The sequence below is a fragment of the Pteropus medius genome, unplaced genomic scaffold (genome assembly GCF_902729225.1).
Source record: "Pteropus medius unplaced genomic scaffold, Ma_sr-lr_union100, whole genome shotgun sequence".
Taxonomy (NCBI): Eukaryota; Metazoa; Chordata; class Mammalia; order Chiroptera; family Pteropodidae; genus Pteropus; species Pteropus medius.
In genome coordinates this window covers 1,149,381-1,170,468 of record NW_024343732.1, presented here as the reverse complement: position 1 = coordinate 1,170,468, position 21,088 = coordinate 1,149,381, and the positions used below count along the sequence as shown (strand labels likewise).

Genomic DNA, 21,088 nt, shown 5'->3' with positions numbered 1-21,088 from the left:
TATCTATCTCATGGCGGTTTTGATTTGCATTTCCCTACTGATTAGTGATGCTGAGCATCCTTTCACACATTTGTCGTCCATTTACATGTCTTCTTTGGAGAAATGTTCAGAGTCTTTGCCCACTATTGAACTGGGTTGCTTGCTTTTTGTTGTTGTTGAGTTGTAGGTGCTCTTTATATATTCTGGATAGTAATCCCTCATCTGACATATAATTTACAAATATTTAGTCTTATTCATTGGGTTGTCTAAAGTTCTGTTGTTTAAGGCATCCAGATTATGATAATTTGTTGTGGCAGCCACAGTAAATTTATTCTGTGCTCTTGCTCCCATGCACCTGCCAGACTGGGAACACGTGTATGTTGTGTGTGGATACACACACACACACACACACATGCACATACTCACACACAATACATTTCAGTTGTTGTTGGGGAGGGCGAATGCTCACTCCTCTCTACGTGCAGCAGAGAGAGTGCTGAGCAGGTCCTAGCCAGGAGTTTTCTTCATCTGTAAAGGCACCCTGGAAGGTGCTTTCCTCTTCCTAGGAGATTCCCAGCAGCCTTTGCACTTTGCTCCTGAGCAGCTTTTCCTGCCGGCTGTCCTTAAGAAGATATTGAGGTTGGCTCCCTGGACTCTGGGTTTGGGAGAAACCAAAAGCCATCTTGCCCATGCTCTTTGCTAAAGATCCCCTACCCCACTGCACCCCACCTTTCCTGCTTTGTGGGGATCACACGTAGTGCCTCCTTCTTTCATATGTTTGACTCTTGTCCTGTTGATAGCCCCATAGGTTTCTTCTGGTTATCCGCTCCCCTAACAATGCAGCAGTGAAAGCTCAAGGCCAGATCACCTTGGTCACATCCCTATCCTTTTAGTGAGGCCAGAGGTCACATGCAGTTTAGCTTCATTAGTATCACTGGCGGCTCCCCAAGTGACATCTTCACTGTGCCCTCCTGGGCAGTGAGCGTCGTACCCCACAGCTGCTCCTGCACAGCATGCCCTGTTCCCCCTCTGGCTTTGGGGGTCTCTGAAGGGGCTGGGCTGGGCTGGGTGGGCCAGATATGAACTATGAGGGCTTTACTAGATGATCTTGCCTGGGGCTGGTGTGGCCTGGGCTTGGAGCCTGGCACCTCCTCCTGGTCGCAGCATTGCCACTGCCTCTGGTGTCCCCCATCCACTCCAGATCCTGCACAGCCTCCTCCATTGTCTGGTATGGCAGGTCCTGTGTGTCCCGAAATCCCCACCGCTTGCCCAGGGCTTGGCCCAAAGGCTATGGAGAAGGCTGGTGGGGGAGGCTGCCTGGAGAACCCACTGTGCCTGGGAGCAAGGAGGGTTCCAGAGGGAAGCTTCTAGAAGGAGCAGGAGTTGGGCAGGCATAGGAGGGCAGAAGGACAGAGTTTGAGCAAAGGCAGGGAGTAGGGTCAGAACAGGGCGCCTGAAGAACTAGGGTGAGGCTGGGCCATCAGGGCAGCCTCGGGGAGCCTTGAGTTTGGACTTGGTCTCAATAAACACTAGAGAAGACTTGGGCCAGTTAGGGTAGGGGGAGAATCTGGAGGGATAGGGGAAAGGACTTGAATTTGACAGAGAAAGGAGTTGCCTCCTCCAGTAGGATCTACAACAGCAGACAATCTTAGTGCTGGGGACGCTGGAATGAGCAAGAGGGGACACCCTGCCCTCCGGAGAGGAAGGGGTGCTGGCCCACCCCTGCCGTTTGCCACACAGGAAAGGTTCAGAAAGGGAGGGGCCTGGCTGAGGGGATTTGCAGACGGCTCGGGTGGGGAGAGGGCAGAAGTGTGGACAGGCAATGGCGGTGAGGGGGCAGCTGTGGGTCTCGAAGGTTCGACCCCTGGCCAGCCTTAGTTTCCCCAAAGGTCTCTGCTCCTCAGGCAGTGTGCACTACACAAATCGCCAGGTCGGGGGCGGGCGTTGGGAGTGGTTGGGCAGGGCACAGCGGACCCTGCGCAGTGGTGGGCGAAGAGGACTCCGAGACTCAGCGCCCCACCCTTCCCCCAGCAGGGCGGGGCGGGTCCACGGAGGGGCTGTGGGTGGGCAGATGGGCAGGGCCGATGGGGAGGGGTAGTCCCGGGAGGGTGCGGGTCTGGGTTGGATATTAGGTCAAAGGAGGGAGGCATGAGGGACAGGTCGGGTTGATGAGGGAAGAGGATGGGCTGGGTCTGGGGGCGCATCCGGGCAGGGGCGGTCCTCGAGGAGTGAGGGGTGAGTGGGTGGGAGGGATGAGTCCAGGGGCGGGGCGGGGGCGGGGCGCGCGGGGCGGGTCCGGGGTCGAGGCGGGTCCGGGGAGAGGGCTGGTCCCGGTTGCCCCAGCCTGGCCGGGCGCAGAGCGGGGGCGCATGGCGCCGGGCGCACGACACGGGGGCTGCGAACAAAGGGCCCCCGGCGGCGCAGCGGGGATGGCGGTGCTCGGACCCCAGCCCCGGCTCGGCCCCGGCCCGGCCCCCTTCCCCGGCGCGGCGCCTCTGAGGAGCCGGAAAATGTGGGGCGCCCTGCTCGGGCCGCTGCTCGGGCTCCTGCTGCTGCTGTCGCCGCGGGACAGCGTGCACGCTGCGCAGCCCCAGGCTCCGTGAGTAGCCCCGGGTGACAGAAAAGGGTAGCCGTCTTCTCGGGCTGGGTGGGGGGTCTCTGAGACTAGCTCAGAGAAGTGCAGCGACATGTCCAAGGACACACAGCCTCTGCGTTGGGCGAGTCCTAGAGTTTCGTCCCGGATCCCCACGGGTCAGACTGGGAAAGGGCGCGCCCTGAGACTTCAAAAGTGGCCCTGTGGAGGTACGGGGACTACTGAGAGCTCAGGCTCCGAAGCCACCCTCACCCCAACTCACCTCCTTGATGTGACCCGGATTGTTCTCTGGAGTGGTCATTTCCAGTTGTCTGAGCAGGAAGGTAATAGGTACCAGACGACGGAGAAATCGGAGGAGAGACCTGCTTTCTTCGGAGGGCGTGGTGGTGGAGGAGGAAGTGTTTGTTTGGCTTCCACATTTTTCTTGAAGTTTGCTTACAGCGCTTCTGGTGGGTCGACACAGCGAGGAGTTAAGTTAACTAGCTGCTAAGGAGAGTTTCCCATGAGCTGGCTTCACAGGGGAATTTTTCTAGACCTGCCAAATTCCGGTGAGCCCTCCAAGGCTGTGGGATCTGGGGGGATGCCTCCAGCTGCCCAAGCTCAGCCGATTCGTCCAGCTCAGCCTTTATGAGGTGGCTTGTTCAAGTAGCCCTTGTTTAGGAGTTCCCAGAAAACAGGTCACCAGTGGGACTGGGTGGGAGGTGGCGCCTTCAGCTGCATTACTCCTTTGGGATCACGGTTTTAAAAGTAAGACACCATGCTACACTTTGAGCAAGGGGATTTTTTTTCCCCTGGGCCTTGCGAAGATGGAACCCAGCAAACTTTTATTGTGATAGGATACCCTTTAGAATATTGGTTCTCAGCCAGGGGATGACTTTTGTCCCCTGAATGTCCCCTGGGTCATTCAGCAATGTCCAGGGGATTTGGGGGTTGTCACATCTAGGGGCAGGCAATGCTGCTGGAATCTACTGGGTGGGGGCCAGGGATGCTGCTAAACATCCTGCCACCCACAGGTCAGCTCCCTACGCAGAGCATGACCTTGTCCTAAACAAGAGACCCTGACTTATAAGGACCAAGCCCAGAGTCCCTTTGACTAAATTCACTCTGGGATCGTACCACTTTTAAGTGAAATGGAACTCCCATGCTGGGGAACACTGACCGACTAAGGGTTCCAAATTAGCCAGCTTCTGAGCCACAGTCCACCAGCCCGAAGGATCTCGTTTTAGCAGTTACCCACTTCTGTGCCCTGTGTGTTTTTGTCATGAGAAATCCCTGGCCCCAGAAAGCAGTGTGGATTTGCACACTGTTGTAAGACCAACACCGCCTACGCTTTACCAAACACCACCTTTCCCGGGTCCAAAGGAAGGATGAGAAGGCAGTGTTAGCCCAGATGCCAGGGTTGACAGTGTTTGGCTGACGAGCATACCGACAGCTGTGGCTCCTCCTCCACAGGGAAAGTTCACTCGGTTCCATTGGGTCCTCTGGGCCTTTGGGTGAAGGTGCTAACTCAGAGCTGGCTCAGGGCTCTAAAGGCGACCAAAGCAAACAAACATGTGGATTGTATATTTCCCAGATGTTCTCCCGCACTCAGCACATGCTACGTGGGAGGCCCTGGGGCTTAGCTAGGAGTTGGACGGAAAGACTCTGTCCTAATGGAGGCCACATGCCCGTGTGGCAGCAAGATAGGACACATAGGAACCTGGGTCATTGCACACCCAGGTATGTGCTGGAGTTAGATAGTAAAAACACAGTCTCCCTAGGGAGGCCATGGGCTCCGGGCAGTACAGTTACGTACTCAGGATCTTTGCACGCTCTGTGCACTGCCGAGGCCAGCACTGCACTAGGGAGCTCAGAGTCTTTGCACCTCTGGTCAGTGCTGGAGCCAGACATGACACATCACATAGGAAACAAGGGTCTTCCCGTGATCAAGATAGTACATAGCTGTTCTCAGCATCATTGCACAGTCTGTTGGGTGCTGGAGTTGGACAGAACACATAGGGTCCAGGATAAGTACACATTCTGGTCAATGCTGAATCTGGACAGTATATCCATGAAACCCAGGGTCACTACATGCTCCAGAAAGTAGTTACATACCCAAGATCAATGCACACTCTGTGCATGACTGGGACTGGACACTGCACACAGGAATCCAGTCTGTAGGTGCTTGTTGGTACTGGAGTCAGACAGAACATGGGACCCCAGCGTCACTACTCATTCTAGTCATTGCTGGATCTGACCGGTGCACCTACAAAACTAAAGTCTTTGTACACTCTCATTAGTGCTGGAGTTATATAGTAGATGGTAAGTCCCCAAGGTCCTTGCAGGCTTCGGTCAGCCCTGTAGTTGGACAGTACACATAGAAACCCAGGTGTGTGAACTCCGGTCATTGTTTAAGCTGGACAGAGCACTGTGGCTTCTCAGGGTCAGTGCTGTGGCTGGATGGTACTCCACAGGAACCTGCTGTGTCTTTTGAAATACCAGACTTTTCATGAAGTTTTAATGCAGCCCAGTTTATTAGTGATTTCTTTCATGGATTGTGCTTTTAGTATATTATTTACGAAATCTTTGCCTAACCCAAGCTCACAAAGCCTTTCTCGTATGTTTTCTTCTAGTGCTTTTATAGTTTTATATTTAGATCTCTGACACACAATGAGTTCATCTTAATGTATCGGATTGTGGTAAGGGTCTACATTTACTTTTTTGCATTTGGATGTCAGGCTATCTCAGAGTGGATTTTGGGAAATGAAAATCTCTCCGAATCCCAAAGCCCGGCCCAGTGTTTTGCTTTTCAGCTGTTTCTTCTGGTGCTCATGTGTTCTGCGCAGTTGGAGTCACGCTGCCTCTGCTGCTGGGGCCCTTGGCACTTGTTGCATTACGTGAGGGTCCCCTGATTACAGATGAGCCTTTGTGATTTTCAGTGGAAGGCTGCAGAATATGAAGAGGCAGGAACTCAGGTCGGGAGGCCTGGGCCTCAGGTCAGGTGTCCTAAGGGCTCCCAGCGCCCATTCCTGCCTGTGTGTGTGATCCAGCGCACGTTTCTTCTCATTCTGCAAAGTTAGCTTTTACATCTGGAAAGCAGGATAGTGACACTTTTATCCCAGATGTGTCTCATGGTCAAGCTGAGGATTTTCAGAAAGAAAGGGCTGTTTCGATTCCTTTGTTTGTGGAGTTTTTCCTGTTTCGGGCCATTTTGTTTGTTTTCAGGTTTTTGTTCTTAAAATTAGTGTTTTAGGAAGCTCTTTGCTTCTTTCCACTGGGTTCCAGAGCCTGGGCTGCCTGAGTGCAAATCCTGGTCTCTCACTGACACAGCACATGACTTGGCTTCTCCAGGGCTTAATTTCTGCCTCTGTAAATGGGAGATGTTCTCACTTCTCACAGGGTGGCTGTGAGGATGAGGTGGGGTCCTGCCTGTTACTCAATCTTCAGACTGCGGCATATGCAAGGGTCCCATGGCAGAGAAAAGGCCAAAGGCCAGAATGCAGAAATGAAAGGGTGGCGTGGTGCAGGGTAGATCCAGAGAGCCCACATTCTTACCTACGTGGGGTCTTCAGAGGTGAATAAGCCAGTCCCTGGTCTTCAGGAGCTCACACGTTGATGGGGACACAGATGCATAAGGCGACCGTGTGGTCAGGCACAGGTGGGAGTCTGCCCGGGGTGTACCCTGGCCCAGCCAGGGTGGCAGTGAGGCCAGGGGAGGGGCAGACAACCCCTGGTCTTCACCATGTTTCTCTTCTCCTGCAGGGGCTATTTGGTCACTGCACCCTCTGTCTTCCGCTCGGGAGTAGAGGAAGTCATCAGCGTGACCATTTTTAACTCCCCAAGGGAAGTCATGGTCCAGGCTCAGCTGGTGGCCCAGGGCGAAGCGGTGGCACGGAACCAGGGAGCCATCTTGGGTAGGTCCCTGGGGTGCCTGACTGGGTCTTCCTCTCTCTTTGCACAGTGGAGCCATTTGCTGGCCTTCGGGGCTCAGGCGGGGCGGACACTGCTTTGCTTCCTCCCACCCCACTTCCCCAGAACCTCGGCAGGAGGGAGAGCAGGCTGAGTTCCCCCATTTCTCAGATGGAGAGAGTAAGGCCTAGGAAGGGCATCCACTTGCCCAGTCTGGGAAATCAGAGTGCTTTATTCCTGGGCAGCCCAGGTTCCACAGCGCAGATCTGGATGGTGTCAGGCACCTTCCGTGTCAGCTTTGGCCAGAGGTGGGACCAGGGCTGGAAGGAATCTTGTGAGCCTATCAGAACTTTCTTTGAGCTCTCTGTGGTGTTAAACCCAGATCTGGGCTCACAGCCTGCTTGTTGCTGAGTGGAGCTCACACTTTCAGCCAGCCTCTCCCCACTCTCCCATCCCGTTCTCTTTGGTAAACTGTAGATAACAGGGCTGGCCTCCTGGACAAAGATGGCGAGAGCAGCGCCCTGCCTGGGGGGCTCCCAGTTTGGCAGGGCAGGTAACTTATTCCTCATGCAGAGCGTGACAGCCACAGGAGACACAGAGATGATGTTGGGGCTCCAGTGGGACAGTACCTGTCCCTTGACGGATACTTGGGGAGACTGACCTGGTGTGGAAACTAGAAGGGCTTGGGTGGGCAGGGGGAATGCAAGCAGTTCCCACTCCGGCCAACCCTGAAGTCCAACTCAGGTTGGCTTCAGCAACAGGGAGTATAGGAGCTCTCATAACTAGAAAAGTCTGTTATTGGCCAACTCCTGGCCCAACTTCTGGATGGGCCTGTGTCTCTCAAAGCTCAGAGGGAGTAAGGGGGTTCCCAGGACCTTTGAGGTAAGTCCCAGGATTCCCTCTGATTGGCCCAGCTTGGGCCATGTGCTCAACCCTAACCCAAATCCTGTGGCCAAGGAGAAGGCCTGTGCCGACTGGCCCATGTTGGGTCATATGCTCAACCCCGAACCAATCCCTGTGACCAAGAGGAAAGCCTATGTTGATTTGCACAAAGCCCCACTAAACCACATAGACTGGGAGCTGGGCAAGTGGTTCCCTCAAGGAAATCGGGGTTTGGCTAGCAGGGGACGGGGAAATTGATTCTGTGAGGCAGAAACAGTAGATGTCTAATCAAGTCCTGGAGGCCAGAAAGCCCGGAGAGGTGTTGGAACAGCAAATAACTCCATTTGGATAGAAGAGAGAGGTGATGGGAGACAAGTCAGATCCACTGGAGTGAGGTCCACTGGGGACCTCAGTCTTCTCTTCTTTCTCTCCACACTTCTACTGTTCCTCTTCCCTGGAGTTTTCTCTTTGCTCCCCTCACAGCTTACCTTGGGCAGGGGCCAGGGGTGAAGTGAATCAAGTATGTAGGCTGGCCAACTTTCCCCTGAATAGCTCAGCTTTGTCCATCCCCTCTGCCCTTCAGCTCTCGCCAGTTTGGAGGGAACCTCTCATTTTTGCCAACCCAAGCTCAGCCTAGGCCAGACCAGCATGACCCAGGGTGTATGTTTGTCCAGAGAAAATCCCTCTGGGTTGAGAAAGCCCTTGTTCGTAGGGCCACAGCCCGGGGGGTGGGGGTGTGTGGGGGGAAACACAGCTCCTGATTTAACCATTTTCATTTTATTTTCATGTTTTAGATAAAGGGACAATCAAACTCAAGGTAAGCCATGAATTTTTAAAATCATAAATCCTGCCTTGGAAATAAAGAATTGAATTGGAATGGAGCAAGAGACATTGCATGTGTTTCGAGAAAAGTCATTAACAGTAATATGAAAGTGAATAATGTAGAAAAAATTTAGAAAAGGAGAAAAGGTTTGAAATCCAAGGACTTCATACTTTTCACTTTTTCATGTTTCCTGCAAATCCTTGTTCACATGAAGACATTTTCTTTCATAGTTACAATTAAAGGGTATACACTGTGGTGTTTCCTGCTGTTTTCTCTAGACACATTGCATAAACATACTTCCATGGTTCCAAGTCTTTATAACTATAATTTGCATTCTGTTGTTAACAGCCTCCTATTACAGTCGACCCTTGAACAATATGGCGGTTACCATTGCCATCCGCCGCCCCTCTATGGTGCAGTTGAAAATCTGCACATAACTTTTGACTTCCCCAAAACTTAACTACCATTGGCCCTGGGTATCCATAGAGAGTCAGTGCCAGGACCCCCTGCAGATACTAAAATCCACGGATGCTCAAGTGCCTTATGTAAAATGGTATAGAACAATGCATAGTCTGCCCTCTGCATCCATGGACTCCCAACCGCAGATCAAAAGTTCTGTTTCCGCCAGCGGTTGGTCGAATCCGCAGATGCGAAACCCAAAGGGCTGACTGTACTTACTGACAAAAGTCCGCAGTTCAAGCCCATGTTGTTCAAGGGTCAACTGTACTAATTTATTAACCTCTCACCTTGTACGTGGTTAGATTTTTAAAATTGTTTTCAGGGTTTTAATAAGGTAATCTGAATTTGCGAGCGTCTTTGTGTATAAAGTGACTTGCATTCTGGATGCCTGCCTTAGGTTAATTACCAGGTCGAGATCCAAGCCTCTTGCTCAGTCCTGTTTTGTCTGAGAAGACACAGCAGCACCCGTGCACAGCACCACCTGCCATACATTAGAGACCAAATTTCCTGCAGCCTCACTGGCATCTAATACTGTTATTTTAAAATTATTTTACATAATAAACCACACCATAGGTGATTCTCTGATGTGGGTTTTTAAACTGAAGTCCTTGGATTTCAAGGGATTTGTAAGCCCTGAAATTGTAAGCGTTTACTGGGTCAGCTAGCCCTTAACTTTTACCAGATGCTCAAAGGAGTCCCAGAATGAGTGGACTAAATCAAGAATCATTCTGAATTAGAATGTGCCTTTCCCAGTGGTCAGAATGAAGTCTGAGGTGGTCTCTCTTCCAGCAGGAAGTGCCATTAGTGCTTAGGTGCTGTGGCACGGAGGTCAGGGGGAGAATCCTTTCTCTAAGGCAGCAGTTCACCCCTGGGAGGGATGTTTATTCCCTGCCCCCCGTGACCTTTGGCTATGTCTACACACATTTATGGTTGTCACACTTGGGATGAGGGGGTTGTTACGGATATCTAGTGGGTGGAGACCAGGAATGCCACCAAGAACGAGCTAGCCCCAGATGTCAGCAGTTGGGGAACCCTTGACAGATACCCTACAGCTACCCTTTCAGGCTTCCTCTGAGCAGATCTGTTTCCTCGTGAATCAGAAGGCAGGGCTGCCCCAGACAGGGGTTAAGGTTATGTGCTGTCCCTGGCTACTGCGCACAAGAAAGCACTCTTCCCAGGATAGGAGCTTTGGATTTGTCTAGGAGCTGAAGAAGAGCTGTATAATTCTGGGAGAGAGGGGACTAGCAGATCTTAACCCATTAGATGCCAGTAGCCTCCTCATCCCTAGTTATGACAACCAGGAATGTCTCCAGACACTGCCAGTGTCCCCTGGGGAGAGGGCGGAATCCTTCCCCACCCCTTCTCCAACTTGAGAAATGATCATCCAGGCCTTTTCTAAGTGCTAAGAATATAAGGTCCTTTTGGGGAGTCTCCAGTCTATGGAGCAGCATCCCTGGCCTCCACCTACTACATGACAGTAGCACTCCTCTCCCGCTAGCTGTGACACCCAAAAACATCTCCAGAAACTGCCAAGTATCCTCTGGGGGGCACAGTTGCCCTGGTGAGCACCCCTACCTCGACTGCCATGCTGCTTTCCCAACACCTAGGTCTTTTTCGGGGTGACACCCCGTTTCCAAGCTCTGTGCTCTGGCTGCAGGTGCCTGTGGGCCTCCAGGGCCAGGCCCTCCTGAAGGTGTGGGGCCTTGGCCAGCATGCAGAGGAGGGTCCCCTGTTCCACAACCAGACCTCCGTGACAGTGGACAGCCGGGGAGCCTCTGTGTTCATCCAGACCGACAAGCCTGTGTACAGGCCCCAGCACCGAGGTGGGCAGCTGGCACGGGCGGGGGAGAGGGCTGCCCACCGTCTGGAGCTGCTACATGCCTCTCTTCTTTCTTCCAGTGCTCATAAGTGTCTTCACGGTCACCCCAGACCTGAGGCCTGTCAGCGAGGAGGTGAGATTGGTTTCTAAGAGCATGTGCCCAGACCACACCCACATGAGACTCCCTGGCCAGGGCACTGTCAGCACTGGCCTTTCTCCCCTGCTCTTTCCAATTTCTGCCTCTAATTTCTGTTCCTTCCTTGGGCTCTATGTCTTCTGGGAGGCCCTGGGGGAGGTCTGTGGGACAGAGGGAGGCAAGAATGCTGGTGGATGCGCTGTTCCTCAATAAAAGGTCTCCAGTGGTCCCCAAAGTGGCCTCTGTGCAGGCTTTGGAAGGATTTAAGTAGCTATTGATACTCATTTGAAATCCTGTTAAATAAATCCTTGCATTTATTTAACATTTATTAGAAAGAAAATGTAACTGCACATCAAACCTATTATTTCTTCTTTGAAATAAACATATTCACAGAAATAGGACATTGATTTTCTTGGACACTTTTATTTGGAAATAACTTCAAACATACAGACAAGTTGGAAGAACAGCACAGAGAGATCCCGTATGCCCTTCACATAGCCAGAGATTGGCAAACTTTCTGTAAATGGCTGGGTAGTAACCATGTTTGGGTCTTTGGGCTAGAAGGATTCTGTTGAAACTACTCAGACCTGCTGTTGTCGCACAAACTTAGCCACAGACACGTGTGAATGAATGGGCATGGCTGGGTGCCAATAAAGCTTTATTTAAACAAATGGGCAGAGGGCCGGATTCGGCCTGAGGGCCAGAGTTGGCCAAGCCCTGATCTGGAGCAGTGGTTCGCAAACTTGAGTGTACATAAGATTTCTCTGCAGAGCTTGTTGAAATAGAGATTGCTGGGCCCTTTCCAGAGGTGTTGATTCAGGAGTTTCTGGAAAGGGGCCTGAGGGGCCATGTTTCTAACAGTCTCCCAGTTGATGCTGCTGCTGGTCTGGGGAACACACTTTTAGAACCACGGATCTAGATTTACTAGTTAAAACATTTTTGTTTCATTTATGTGCTTTGTGTGTGTGTGTGTGTGTGTACACATATGTACATATATACTTAATGAAATTATTTTAATGATACATCATTTGAGGATAATTTGCAAGTATCATACCTCTTTACCCCCTAACACCTGTATCCTTTAAAAACAAGAACGATCTCTTATACAACCTAAGTATAATCATCACATTTAGGAATTTTGACATTGATACAACAGTATTATCTAATATAAAATCCACATTGTTCCAACAGTATCCTGTATAGTGTGTTTCTTTGCTGGTCCAGCATCTAATTCCGGACCACATGTTGTGTTTAATTGTCATGTCTCTTGGTGTCCTTTAATCTGAATCAGTTCCCTAGCCTTTCTGTGCTTTTCATGATGTTGACATTTTGGGGGAGTCCAGGCAGTTGTTCCTCAGAACGCCCCCGAAGCGGGCCGGCCTGCTATTTCTATGTGACCAGGTTCAGGTTGTACATCTTGGGACAAGACCTGCAGGAGCCATGCTGGTCCTCCACAGTGCATCGTATCGGGAGGCACCTGATGTTGGTTTGTCCTATTGGTGATATTAACTGCAGCCAGTGGTTCAGGTAGAGTCTGCCCCGTTTCTCCTCTCAAATCTGTATGTTCTCTTCGTAGTCAATAAGTAATCTGTGGGGGACACTTGAGGCTCCGTGGACACCCTTCAGATGCTCATCTACTAGTTACCCATCAGATGCTCATCTACTAGTTCTAGCAACCACAGACGATTCCAAAATTATGTGAATCAAAACTTGCTATGATGATTGCAAAGTGGTGATTTTTCCAGCTTTATTTCTTCTACGTTTCTAAGTTGACATTCTGCTGCAAAGAAGGAGCTTTCAGAAAGATGTTGATTGTGAAGAGATCTAAATAAATTGTACACGTACTACATAGCAAAGATGTGAACGTGTCTGCAGGTGACTTCAGTTTAGGGAGCCCTGATGGGACACATGTAAGGCACATACTTGCGTCCTTGAGTACTGAGTGCCTGGGTCACATTACTGAGCAGAGCAGACACAGACCCCACCCCCATGGGGCTCATATTCTGGAAAATAACCCTGCAGAGTTCCTAGTGGCCAGCCTAGAAGAGCAGTTCTGTGGGTACACACTGCTTTTTCTCGTCTTTCTTCATCCCAAGGTTCTGTGCTTTCTCATTGGATATTTTAATGCACTTGCCCACGTTTTGGGGACACCGCCTTGTAAACTCACCTCAGTGCCTGAGTTCCTTTTGCCCAGGAAGGCTTTGTACCTAACTGCCCCTTCCTGGAGGACATTTGCTCGTTTCCAGGTTTCAGCGTAGTCAGAAACGCTGCCAGACTTGTCTTTATGCGCAAAACTTCTTTTCCCCTTGGTGCATCCTTTTCTGGTTCAGCTGGACCCCAGGAGTGGGATTTCGGGGTCCATGGCTAAGGCGGTGTTGAAGGTCCTGGACGTGTGTGTCTGTTGCTTTCTGAGTGGATGGTGCTGTGTTCCTGCGCCCAGATGTCCAAAGGGATCATGTGCCCACAGCCTTTCCTGGGGAGGGGGTGAGGATCAGTCACTTGCTGTCAGCTCCTTCCCGATGCGGGATTATTGCCAGGATGGGCTTGACACACATGTAGAGGGGAAGAGCCCTGGATGTGTGCGGCTGCCCATTTTCCTCTGAAGGTTGGTCAAGGGCTCGTGCTGAGTGAGGCCCAAGGATAAAAATCACAAGAAACTGATTGTCAACCCGATACCCCTGGATACACAGGGAGCCCTGAGCTAGTGGGAACGGATCCACTTGCATGGGGTCAGCCACGCATGGGGACAAGGCAGGGCACGGTGCAGGGATCGGGAAGCTCAGCCATGGGAGCCGGAACCTCTGCCTGAGAGTGCTGCGTCTTGGTCAGGGTCAGCGGTGACTGACTGTTCAGTTTGACATTGATGGGCACCGGCTCGCTGCCAGGTTCCAGACGGGTGCCGGGGGGTTCAGAGATGAAAGCATGTGTTCTAGGTTTTTGAGGAAACTGGCAGGGGCTGCCCGAGAAAATACCCCAGTGACAGTCTGGGAGGGCTACCTAGAGGAGCCATCCATGTTTGGGGGCGGAAAGCCTAGAAGGGAGGGCAGAACCAGGATGGGGAGCAGGGAGCACAGAGGCGCTGTGACAGGGCTTGACCCCACCACCCTCATTGCCAGTGGCCACTACGAGTAAGTACTGTAAATCAGGTCGCTTAAGCAACAGAAATTTATTCTCCTCCAGTTCTGGAGGCCAGAAGTCCAAGATCAAGGTGTCAGCAGGATTGCTTCCTTCTGAGGGCCATGAGGGAAGGATCTGTTCTAGGCTTTTCTCTTTGGCTTGTAGCTGGCTGTCTTCTCCATGTCTTCACATTGTCTTCCTTCTATGCATATCTGTGTCCAAATCATCCCTTCTTATAAGGACACCAATCCTATTTGATTAAGACCTGCTCTAATGACCTCATTTTAAGCTGATTATAAAGAACCATCTCCAAATACAGTCACATTCTGAGGTCCTGGGTGTTAGATGTCAATGTAAGAATTGCAGGGGTGGGCACAATTCAACCCATAATAGTGACTGTGCCTGTCCCTAGGGAGCCAGACCATACATGGATGAAGACACAGCATGCATGGAGGGTTGGGGGATTTCCGGGGGGGTTGCTCACCGCATCTGTCTGTCTTTGTTGCAGCTGGAAGCCTACATCCTGGTGAGTGGCCTTCCCCCCTCAGCTCTGACTCTGGGCCTGGTTAGCCTGGTCTCGGCAAGATCTGGTCTGTCTTTTCCTACCGCCTGCCCTCTGGGCTGATCCCTGTCTTCCCAGCACCTCACAAGCTGGGACCCAGTCCATTCTGGTCCCCAGGTCCACTGCGGGACAGGCAAGCATGTGCCTATCTGTCTTTATCGATTGCACACGGGTTCCTAAATGGTGGTCCCTAAATGGTGAGACGGGCCCAGCCTGGTCCCTTCCACTCCCTTGTCCTCAGACAAGTCCCTTCTATATCCTGAGCTCTTGTTTGCTCCCATGTCAATGGCTAATATGGGGCCTGCCCTCTGTGCTTGTCCTGCCCTAGAGAGAGGGCTTGGAAGGTCGGCACACAAGCTGGGCACGTGCTGCAGCCCTGTGTTTACTGTGCGTGTCCCCCCGCAGGACCCCCGGGGCTCAAGGATGATGGAGTGGAGACACGTGGAGCCGGTCTGCTGCGGTAAGTCTCCTCCCATCCTCGCCCCTTCTTTCTTCTGTGGTTTGAGGGCTGCACCTTAGGGTGGCAGATGTGATAAACCTTCAGGAAAAGAGAACGTGCTCTCTCCGGGTGCCCTCCGCCCACTCGTCTCTGTGCCTGGGATCCAGCTGGGGCACCTGCCTGTCGCTGGAGACCTTTCTGAAACATCAGTGCTGACTGATTTGTCAGCACCCCACAGCCTTCCTCCCACTGCAGGTCTTTCACCCCCACCCAGCATGAGATGTCTCTTTTCCAGCTAGGCGTCGGAGGCTTTGCTTTGGCTGAGGAGTTGGCTTTTTTTTTTTACTTTCTCTACGACGATAAGGGCTGTGTCGCTGACATTGCCCTTTTAGCTTTGACCCTAAAGGAAGTGGAGCCCCAAGAGATGGTAGGTGATAGGTGGGATATGGGGAAACTGAGGACAGCTGTACAACCTCAGCCTGGAAAACGCACAAGTGTGAAAGACTTCATGTCCTGCTCAGAGGGGCTCCCGGACCCCACATGCCTATGTGAGCCAGTATGGGAGTGTGAGGTCTCCAGCAGTCACACGCGCCGTGGTGGTCTGCGCAGTGTCATGCCTCCGAGTCCTCTGGGCTGGCCTTTACCCCTCTCCATGTCCCCTCTCCTCTTCCTGATTCTGAGAGACCTGTGAGGGGCTGCCGAGTAGGCACAGGGGGTGTGCAGTCTTCCTTCACCACAGGAATGACTCAGGTGGGGAGTAGAGTGGATGAATTGGGTGGCCCGTCTCCCTGGCTTGTCACCTCACCTGGGCTGCAGGGCTCACTCAGGAACCCAAGATGCAGTCTCTTCCTGCTCCTCCGCAACCCTGGTGTGCAGGGCTGCTTCTTCTTCCCAGACCCCCCCAGCCTCAGTATGGTCTCTGCCTTCCCTGAGGGGCTGTTTGGGGCAGGCACAGGGTCCCCAGGGCGCCTCTGCCCTGACCACGCTGCTGCCGGACACGGGGCCCAGCTGGCTCTCTGCACTTGCGCTTGCCCCAGATTGAGGGGGCATCTCTCTTCACACAGGCGTCACCAACATGACCTTCCCCTTGTCCGACCAACCGGTGCTGGGAGAATGGGTTATTTTTGTCGAAATGCAAGGCCACGTGTACAACAAGTCCTTTGAAGTTCAGAAGTATGGTAAGTTGGAGAATCTAGGATCCGAGGATTTCATCTGAGAGAAACTACAGACCTTGGGGTGACACAGATGATGAGGGGAAGGATGGCAGGAGCCCTGTACATTGAGGGCTTGGGACAGCCGGGCATGGTGTGGAGGGCTGGCCTTTGCTGTGTCTTTAAAAAAAAAAAAATGGTGGTAAAATATAAGTGATATAAAATTTACCACCTTAACCATTTCTAAGGGTACAGGTCAGTGGCACTAAGTACATTCACATTGTGTGCAGCCATCACTGTAATCCATCTCTAGAACTTTTCATCTTCCCAAACTGAGACTCTGTCTCCATTAAACACTAACTCCCATTCCCCTCCCCCAGCCCCTGGCACCCACCATCTACTTTCTGTCTCTATGAATGTGACTCCTATAGGGACTTCATATAAATAGAGTCACACAATATTTGTCCTTTTGTGACTGGCTGTTTCACTCAACATAATGTCCTCAAGGTTCATCCATGCTGCAGCCCGTATCAGAATTCCCTTCCTTTTTAAGGCCATCATTTCCTTTTGTCCTTTCATTCTTGTCCTGCCTGTGAGCCATCTCCAATTTAGAGACGGGGAAACCGAGGCTGAGAGAGCCATTAAGGAAAGTGCTCAAGAGCTGGGGAGGGAACCTGCCAGAGCCGGTTACTATGCTTCTGTGAGAAAATCTTGCTTATGTGGTCAAAGGCTTCTTCTGCTTTTAAGAGGAAGATCCCAGAAGGAAGAGCCGTAGGGATGCAAGCAGTGGAAGCCCAGTGAAAATTCAGTAAGCAAAAGAAAAGGAATTTATTGGCTCGTGTAACAAGTTCTCAGGACCAGGTTTCCTCCGGGCTGATCCTGGGTGTCGGTCCGTCCTCCCCAAGCTGTGAGCTGCACAGGGTGACCAGACAGCTGGACGCTCCCGGGGCTGAGTCCTGCAGCAAAGCGAGGTCTCTTTCAGCTGTCAGCACCCCCAGGATGCCCCTGCTTGGTCCAGGAGCCACTGGCACACCTCTGGGATAGGCCGACGTCGGCTGCACTCAAAGCACGTTGCTCCCTGAGAGAAACGGGGTGCTGGTCCCTCAAAGTTAGGGAATAGGGGTCTACGGCCATGCTACCCTGAACAAGCCTGATCCCGTCTGATCTCGGAAGCTAAGCAGGGTTGAGTCTGGTTAGTACTTGAATGGGAGACCACCTAGGAAGACCAGGTGCTATAGGCGTAAAAAAAAACAACAACGAAAAACTGACAAGGTCCTTGCAATCTGTGAGGTCAACCAAGGGTAGCCTCGCCTTAGGAAAAAAAAAGATAGAGAGTGGATGTGGCTGGCAAACCCTGAAAGAGCTGCTGGTGCTCAACACAGAGCGATGTGGATTCCTATCGTGTCATCGTGCGTTGGCGGGGCTGTCATTTCTCTGATCCCTCCATTATTCCTCTGAGGCTACCCCAGTGGTGAAAGCCACCTGCCTTCCTCCTCTCTGCTCTCTCCCTTCAGTGCTGCCAAAGTTTGAGCTCCTTATTGACCCACCCCACTATATCAGGGACCTGGACGCCTGTGAGACCGGGACCGTGCAGGCCAGGTGAGAAGGTGTTGGCCACTGCGGTTGTGCCCCTCCCCCTGGCATGTCCCTCCTCCCACTGGGTGTCCCTACCCCGTGGGCTTGCTCCTCCTCCCACAGGCCTGCCCCTCCCCTGCTGCTCTCCCCTTCCCACTCTCCTGAGGACATGCTCCTCACCCTGGGATGCGCCCCTCCCCTGAGGGGGCACCCTTCCCCAGAACTGACCTATCCCTGTCAGGCATCCCCCTCCCCCAGGCTGTGCCCCTTCTCCTAAGGGTCCCACTTCCCCCTTCCCCACAGGCAACACCCACAGCTGCGGGCCGACCTGACAGGGATTTCTAGAGGGGGTTGTCCCCTTAATGACCAGGCCTTTCACCAACATCCCTGAGATGATAGTTTTATTCCCACTTTCTGGGTGGAGAAACTGAGGCTCGAAGAAATCAAATCCCTAGTTCAAAGCTGACTCATTAGGGCACTTAGGGCCAGGCCTCCCTGGTGCTCCAATAGAGTCACCAACCCCAGTGGTTTTCTCACACATCCTGTCTGCTCTTGGGTCCAGAGTTTCTCTCTGACCCTCGGTCTCTTTCTCTGTCCAACATGAGGCTTAGTGCAGAGGATCCCAAGGCACAGACATTATCTGTCCTGACTCAGGGCTGCAGGAATGGCTGTAAGGATGGAATGTAGGATGGGGAAGCATCCCTGTTTGGGACTTGATCTAGCAGACGTCCTTGAGTACTTCCGGGGCACGGTCAGCAGGTAGTCCTGGACTCCACCCCCATCCAGCTGCTGTACCAGCGACCGCAGTACTGCTTGAGAAATTAACTACTCTGGTCCTTTTGTTCTAGGTATACCTTTGGGAAACCTGTCTCTGGGACCTTAACGATCAACATGACTGTGAATGGCGTGGGGTACTACAGCCAGGAGGTGGGGCGTCCTGTCCTTAGAACCATGAAGGTGAGGAGCAGGAACCCCGTGCTGCTCACCCAGTGGGTCCCTTCCCACAGGGCCTGCCCTCAGTTTCAGCTCCATTTTATTTTAGTTTCTAAACCAGTATACACTGGAGATTTTCCTGATGATAAAATTCTTCTGGGCTGAACTTTAGAAAATTTTTAGAAAGGAAAAAAATAAAGATGACTTGTCCTCAGATAAGCAGACACAGTCTCTTTTGATATATATATTTTTTGTTTTTATTATTATTATTTTTAAATTTAGTTTCAAGTACATAGTACATTGGTTAGACATCTATATAGTTCATAAAACAATCCCCCCAATTGGTCCCTCCCTCCCCTGACCCTCCACCTACCCAACGTATTAATACTAACTGCATTCCCTATGCCGTGCTGCCCATCCATCAGCTACTAATTTGTTCTTCTTTTTCCCCATTCTCCCAGTCCCCCAAGCCCCTCTCCCTCTGTCTGACATCAAATTGTCCATTATATTTGTGAGTCTGTTTTTGATTAGTTTGTTTTTTTCCTTAGATTTCGCATATAAGTGAAATCATATAGTGTTTATCTTTCTCTGTCTGACTTAAATACCTTTTAGGTCCATCAAAGCAATTTGTTTTTCCATCCTCTTCTTTTTCATATGTAGGGGTCTTGTTTTCTTATCCTTTCAGCCACTCTGTCTTTTGGTTGGAGCACTTAATTCTTTTCCATTTAAGGTACTTATTGATAAGAATGTAGTAGTTAACATTCTTTATTCCTTTTTTGATACATGTTTTTTCTTCTTATAGAAGTCCCTCCAACATTTCCTGTAATACTGGCTTGGTGGTGATAAATTCCTTTAGCTTATTTTTGTCTGGGAAGCTCTTTATCTGTCTTTCAACTCTAAATGATAGCTTTACTGGATAAATTATTCTTGGTTGTATATCCTGGGTTTTCATCCTGTCGAATATTTTTTGCCAAGCCCTTCTGTTCTGCATAGTTCTTTTGAGAAATCAGCCACCAGCCTTATGGGTGTTTTCTTATAAGTAATTATTTGTTTTTCTCTTGCTGTTTTTAATATTCTTTCTTTGTATTTAATCTTTGGCATTTTAATTATGATGTGTCTTGGTGTGAGTCTCTTTGGATCCCTGATTTTTGGAATTCTCTGAGTTTCCTGGAGTTTTATGTTCATTTCCTTCACCAGGTCAGGGAAGTTTTCCATCATTATTTCTTCAAAAAGCTGTTCAACATCTCGATTTTCTTCATTTACACTGATCAGATGAATATTTGGAGACTTAATAGCGTCCTATATCCTCCTTAAATTATTTTTATAGTCTTGGCATCTTTTTTCTTGCCATTCTGATTGAGTGTCCTGATTGGCTTTCCTGTCCTCTAGATAAGGCATTCGATCCTCTTCTTTATTCACTTTGTTTATTCCATTTACGATATTTCTCATCTCAGATAATGTGTTCTTCAGTTCAGACTGGTTCCCTTTTATAATTTCCATTTCTATTTTTGTTTTTTATCTCTTTGTTGAAGTTCTCACTGAATTTATCTACACTTCCCAAAAGTTCATTGAGCATCTTTATAACCAGTGTTTTGAACTCTGCATCTGTTAGATTACTTGACTCCGTTCTATCTGGATCTCTGTTCTGTTCTCTCATATGGTTTCTGCTTCTTTGTCTTCCCATTTGGGCTGCCTTTCCATGTCTGTTTCTATGTACTAAGCAAAGCTAAGTCTCCCAGTCTTATTAGTGTGGATTTGTGAAGTAGGTGTCCAGAGGCACAGTCCTGAGAGGGGTTAGCCCAAGCCTCTACCCCTCCAGGGCCACCTGTTAAGATTCAGCAAGCAACCCACAGATGCTGTGCTTATAGTTGCCTCAAAAGGCCACACCAGGAACCGAGGGCAGCTACTTCCAGTGTGAGTCTAGGTGCTGCTCAGCAAGGAGCTCTTGACTCGCTGAAGATGTACCTGGATGTGGCTTGGGTGGGACCACGAGTTGGCGGAGGTGGAGTTTCAGGGAATCTTCTGGGCGGAGCAACCTCCGTAAACCAGTTTGATGACGTCACAGCTATGGTGGCGTTATGTCTGCGCACTGGGAGGGGGAGGGCTCAGCAGGGAACAATGGATACCTCCGGCACTTCTGTAGGTGAGTCTCGTCTAGTCCCTCACCCCGACAATGTCTCCCTGCAAGTCCCTAGGGCCCCCTGTGTGCAGCCGAATCAGCACTGGTGCTCAGAGCGAGCAGGTCCGTCACCGCGAAAAGCCGCTTGAAGACACGGGCCCTTTAGGAGGCGTCTGCCGCCGCCGCAGCCTCCGTGTCACTCAGCCTCTCGAGACTAGGCAGCCCCGCGTCCTCGCCCTGTCCTACCTTCTGCCTTTGCAGGGTGCTTTCTTGAACTTGTCCCTAGTTGTATGGCTTGTTCATCTAGATCCCAGGTGATTTTTCCTTGCTGCTGCTCCTTGTTTCTGTCACAACTTTGATTTGGTCGCCAGAGGGATGAACAGAGCCTTTATCATCTATGCCATTTTTTTTTTCTCTCCTTTCGATATTTTGATGTGCTTCCTCCCAGGATATTGCATGTAAGTTTTTTTTTAAAAAAATAGTTTATCAAGCTGTGATTCAAGTACCACACAATTCGAACACCCATATACAGTGTAGGATTCAGTGGGTTTTAGTACATTCACAGAGTTGTGCAACACTCACCACTATCCAGTTTTAGGATAGTTCCATCATT

At 50.9% G+C, this 21,088-nt stretch overlaps 1 protein-coding gene and 1 pseudogene across 4 annotated transcripts in view; both read left to right on the top strand.

Moving 5' to 3' along the window:
- Window positions 1–2,328: 2,328 nt before the first annotated feature.
- Window positions 2,329–21,088, top strand: part of CPAMD8 (C3 and PZP like alpha-2-macroglobulin domain containing 8) — a 66,491-nt gene continuing 47,731 nt past the window's right edge. For all 4 annotated transcript variants that reach the window (XR_005653901.1, XM_039867741.1, XM_039867742.1 and 1 more), the window contains exons 1-10: window positions 2,329–2,578; window positions 6,314–6,465; window positions 8,137–8,159; window positions 10,282–10,447; window positions 10,524–10,576; window positions 14,205–14,222; window positions 14,664–14,718; window positions 15,762–15,875; window positions 17,363–17,447; window positions 18,272–18,380. Coding sequence is in view for 3 of the 4 variants with exons in the window: in XM_039867741.1 (XP_039723675.1) it covers window positions 2,349–2,578; window positions 6,314–6,465; window positions 8,137–8,159; window positions 10,282–10,447; window positions 10,524–10,576; window positions 14,205–14,222; window positions 14,664–14,718; window positions 15,762–15,875; window positions 17,363–17,447; window positions 18,272–18,380 (1,005 nt within the window). In the remaining variant the exon portion in view is untranslated. The remainder of the gene's footprint in view (window positions 2,579–6,313; window positions 6,466–8,136; window positions 8,160–10,281; window positions 10,448–10,523; window positions 10,577–14,204; window positions 14,223–14,663; window positions 14,719–15,761; window positions 15,876–17,362; window positions 17,448–18,271; window positions 18,381–21,088) is intronic.
- LOC120606673 (uncharacterized) lies at window positions 16,971–17,089 on the top strand (annotated as a pseudogene).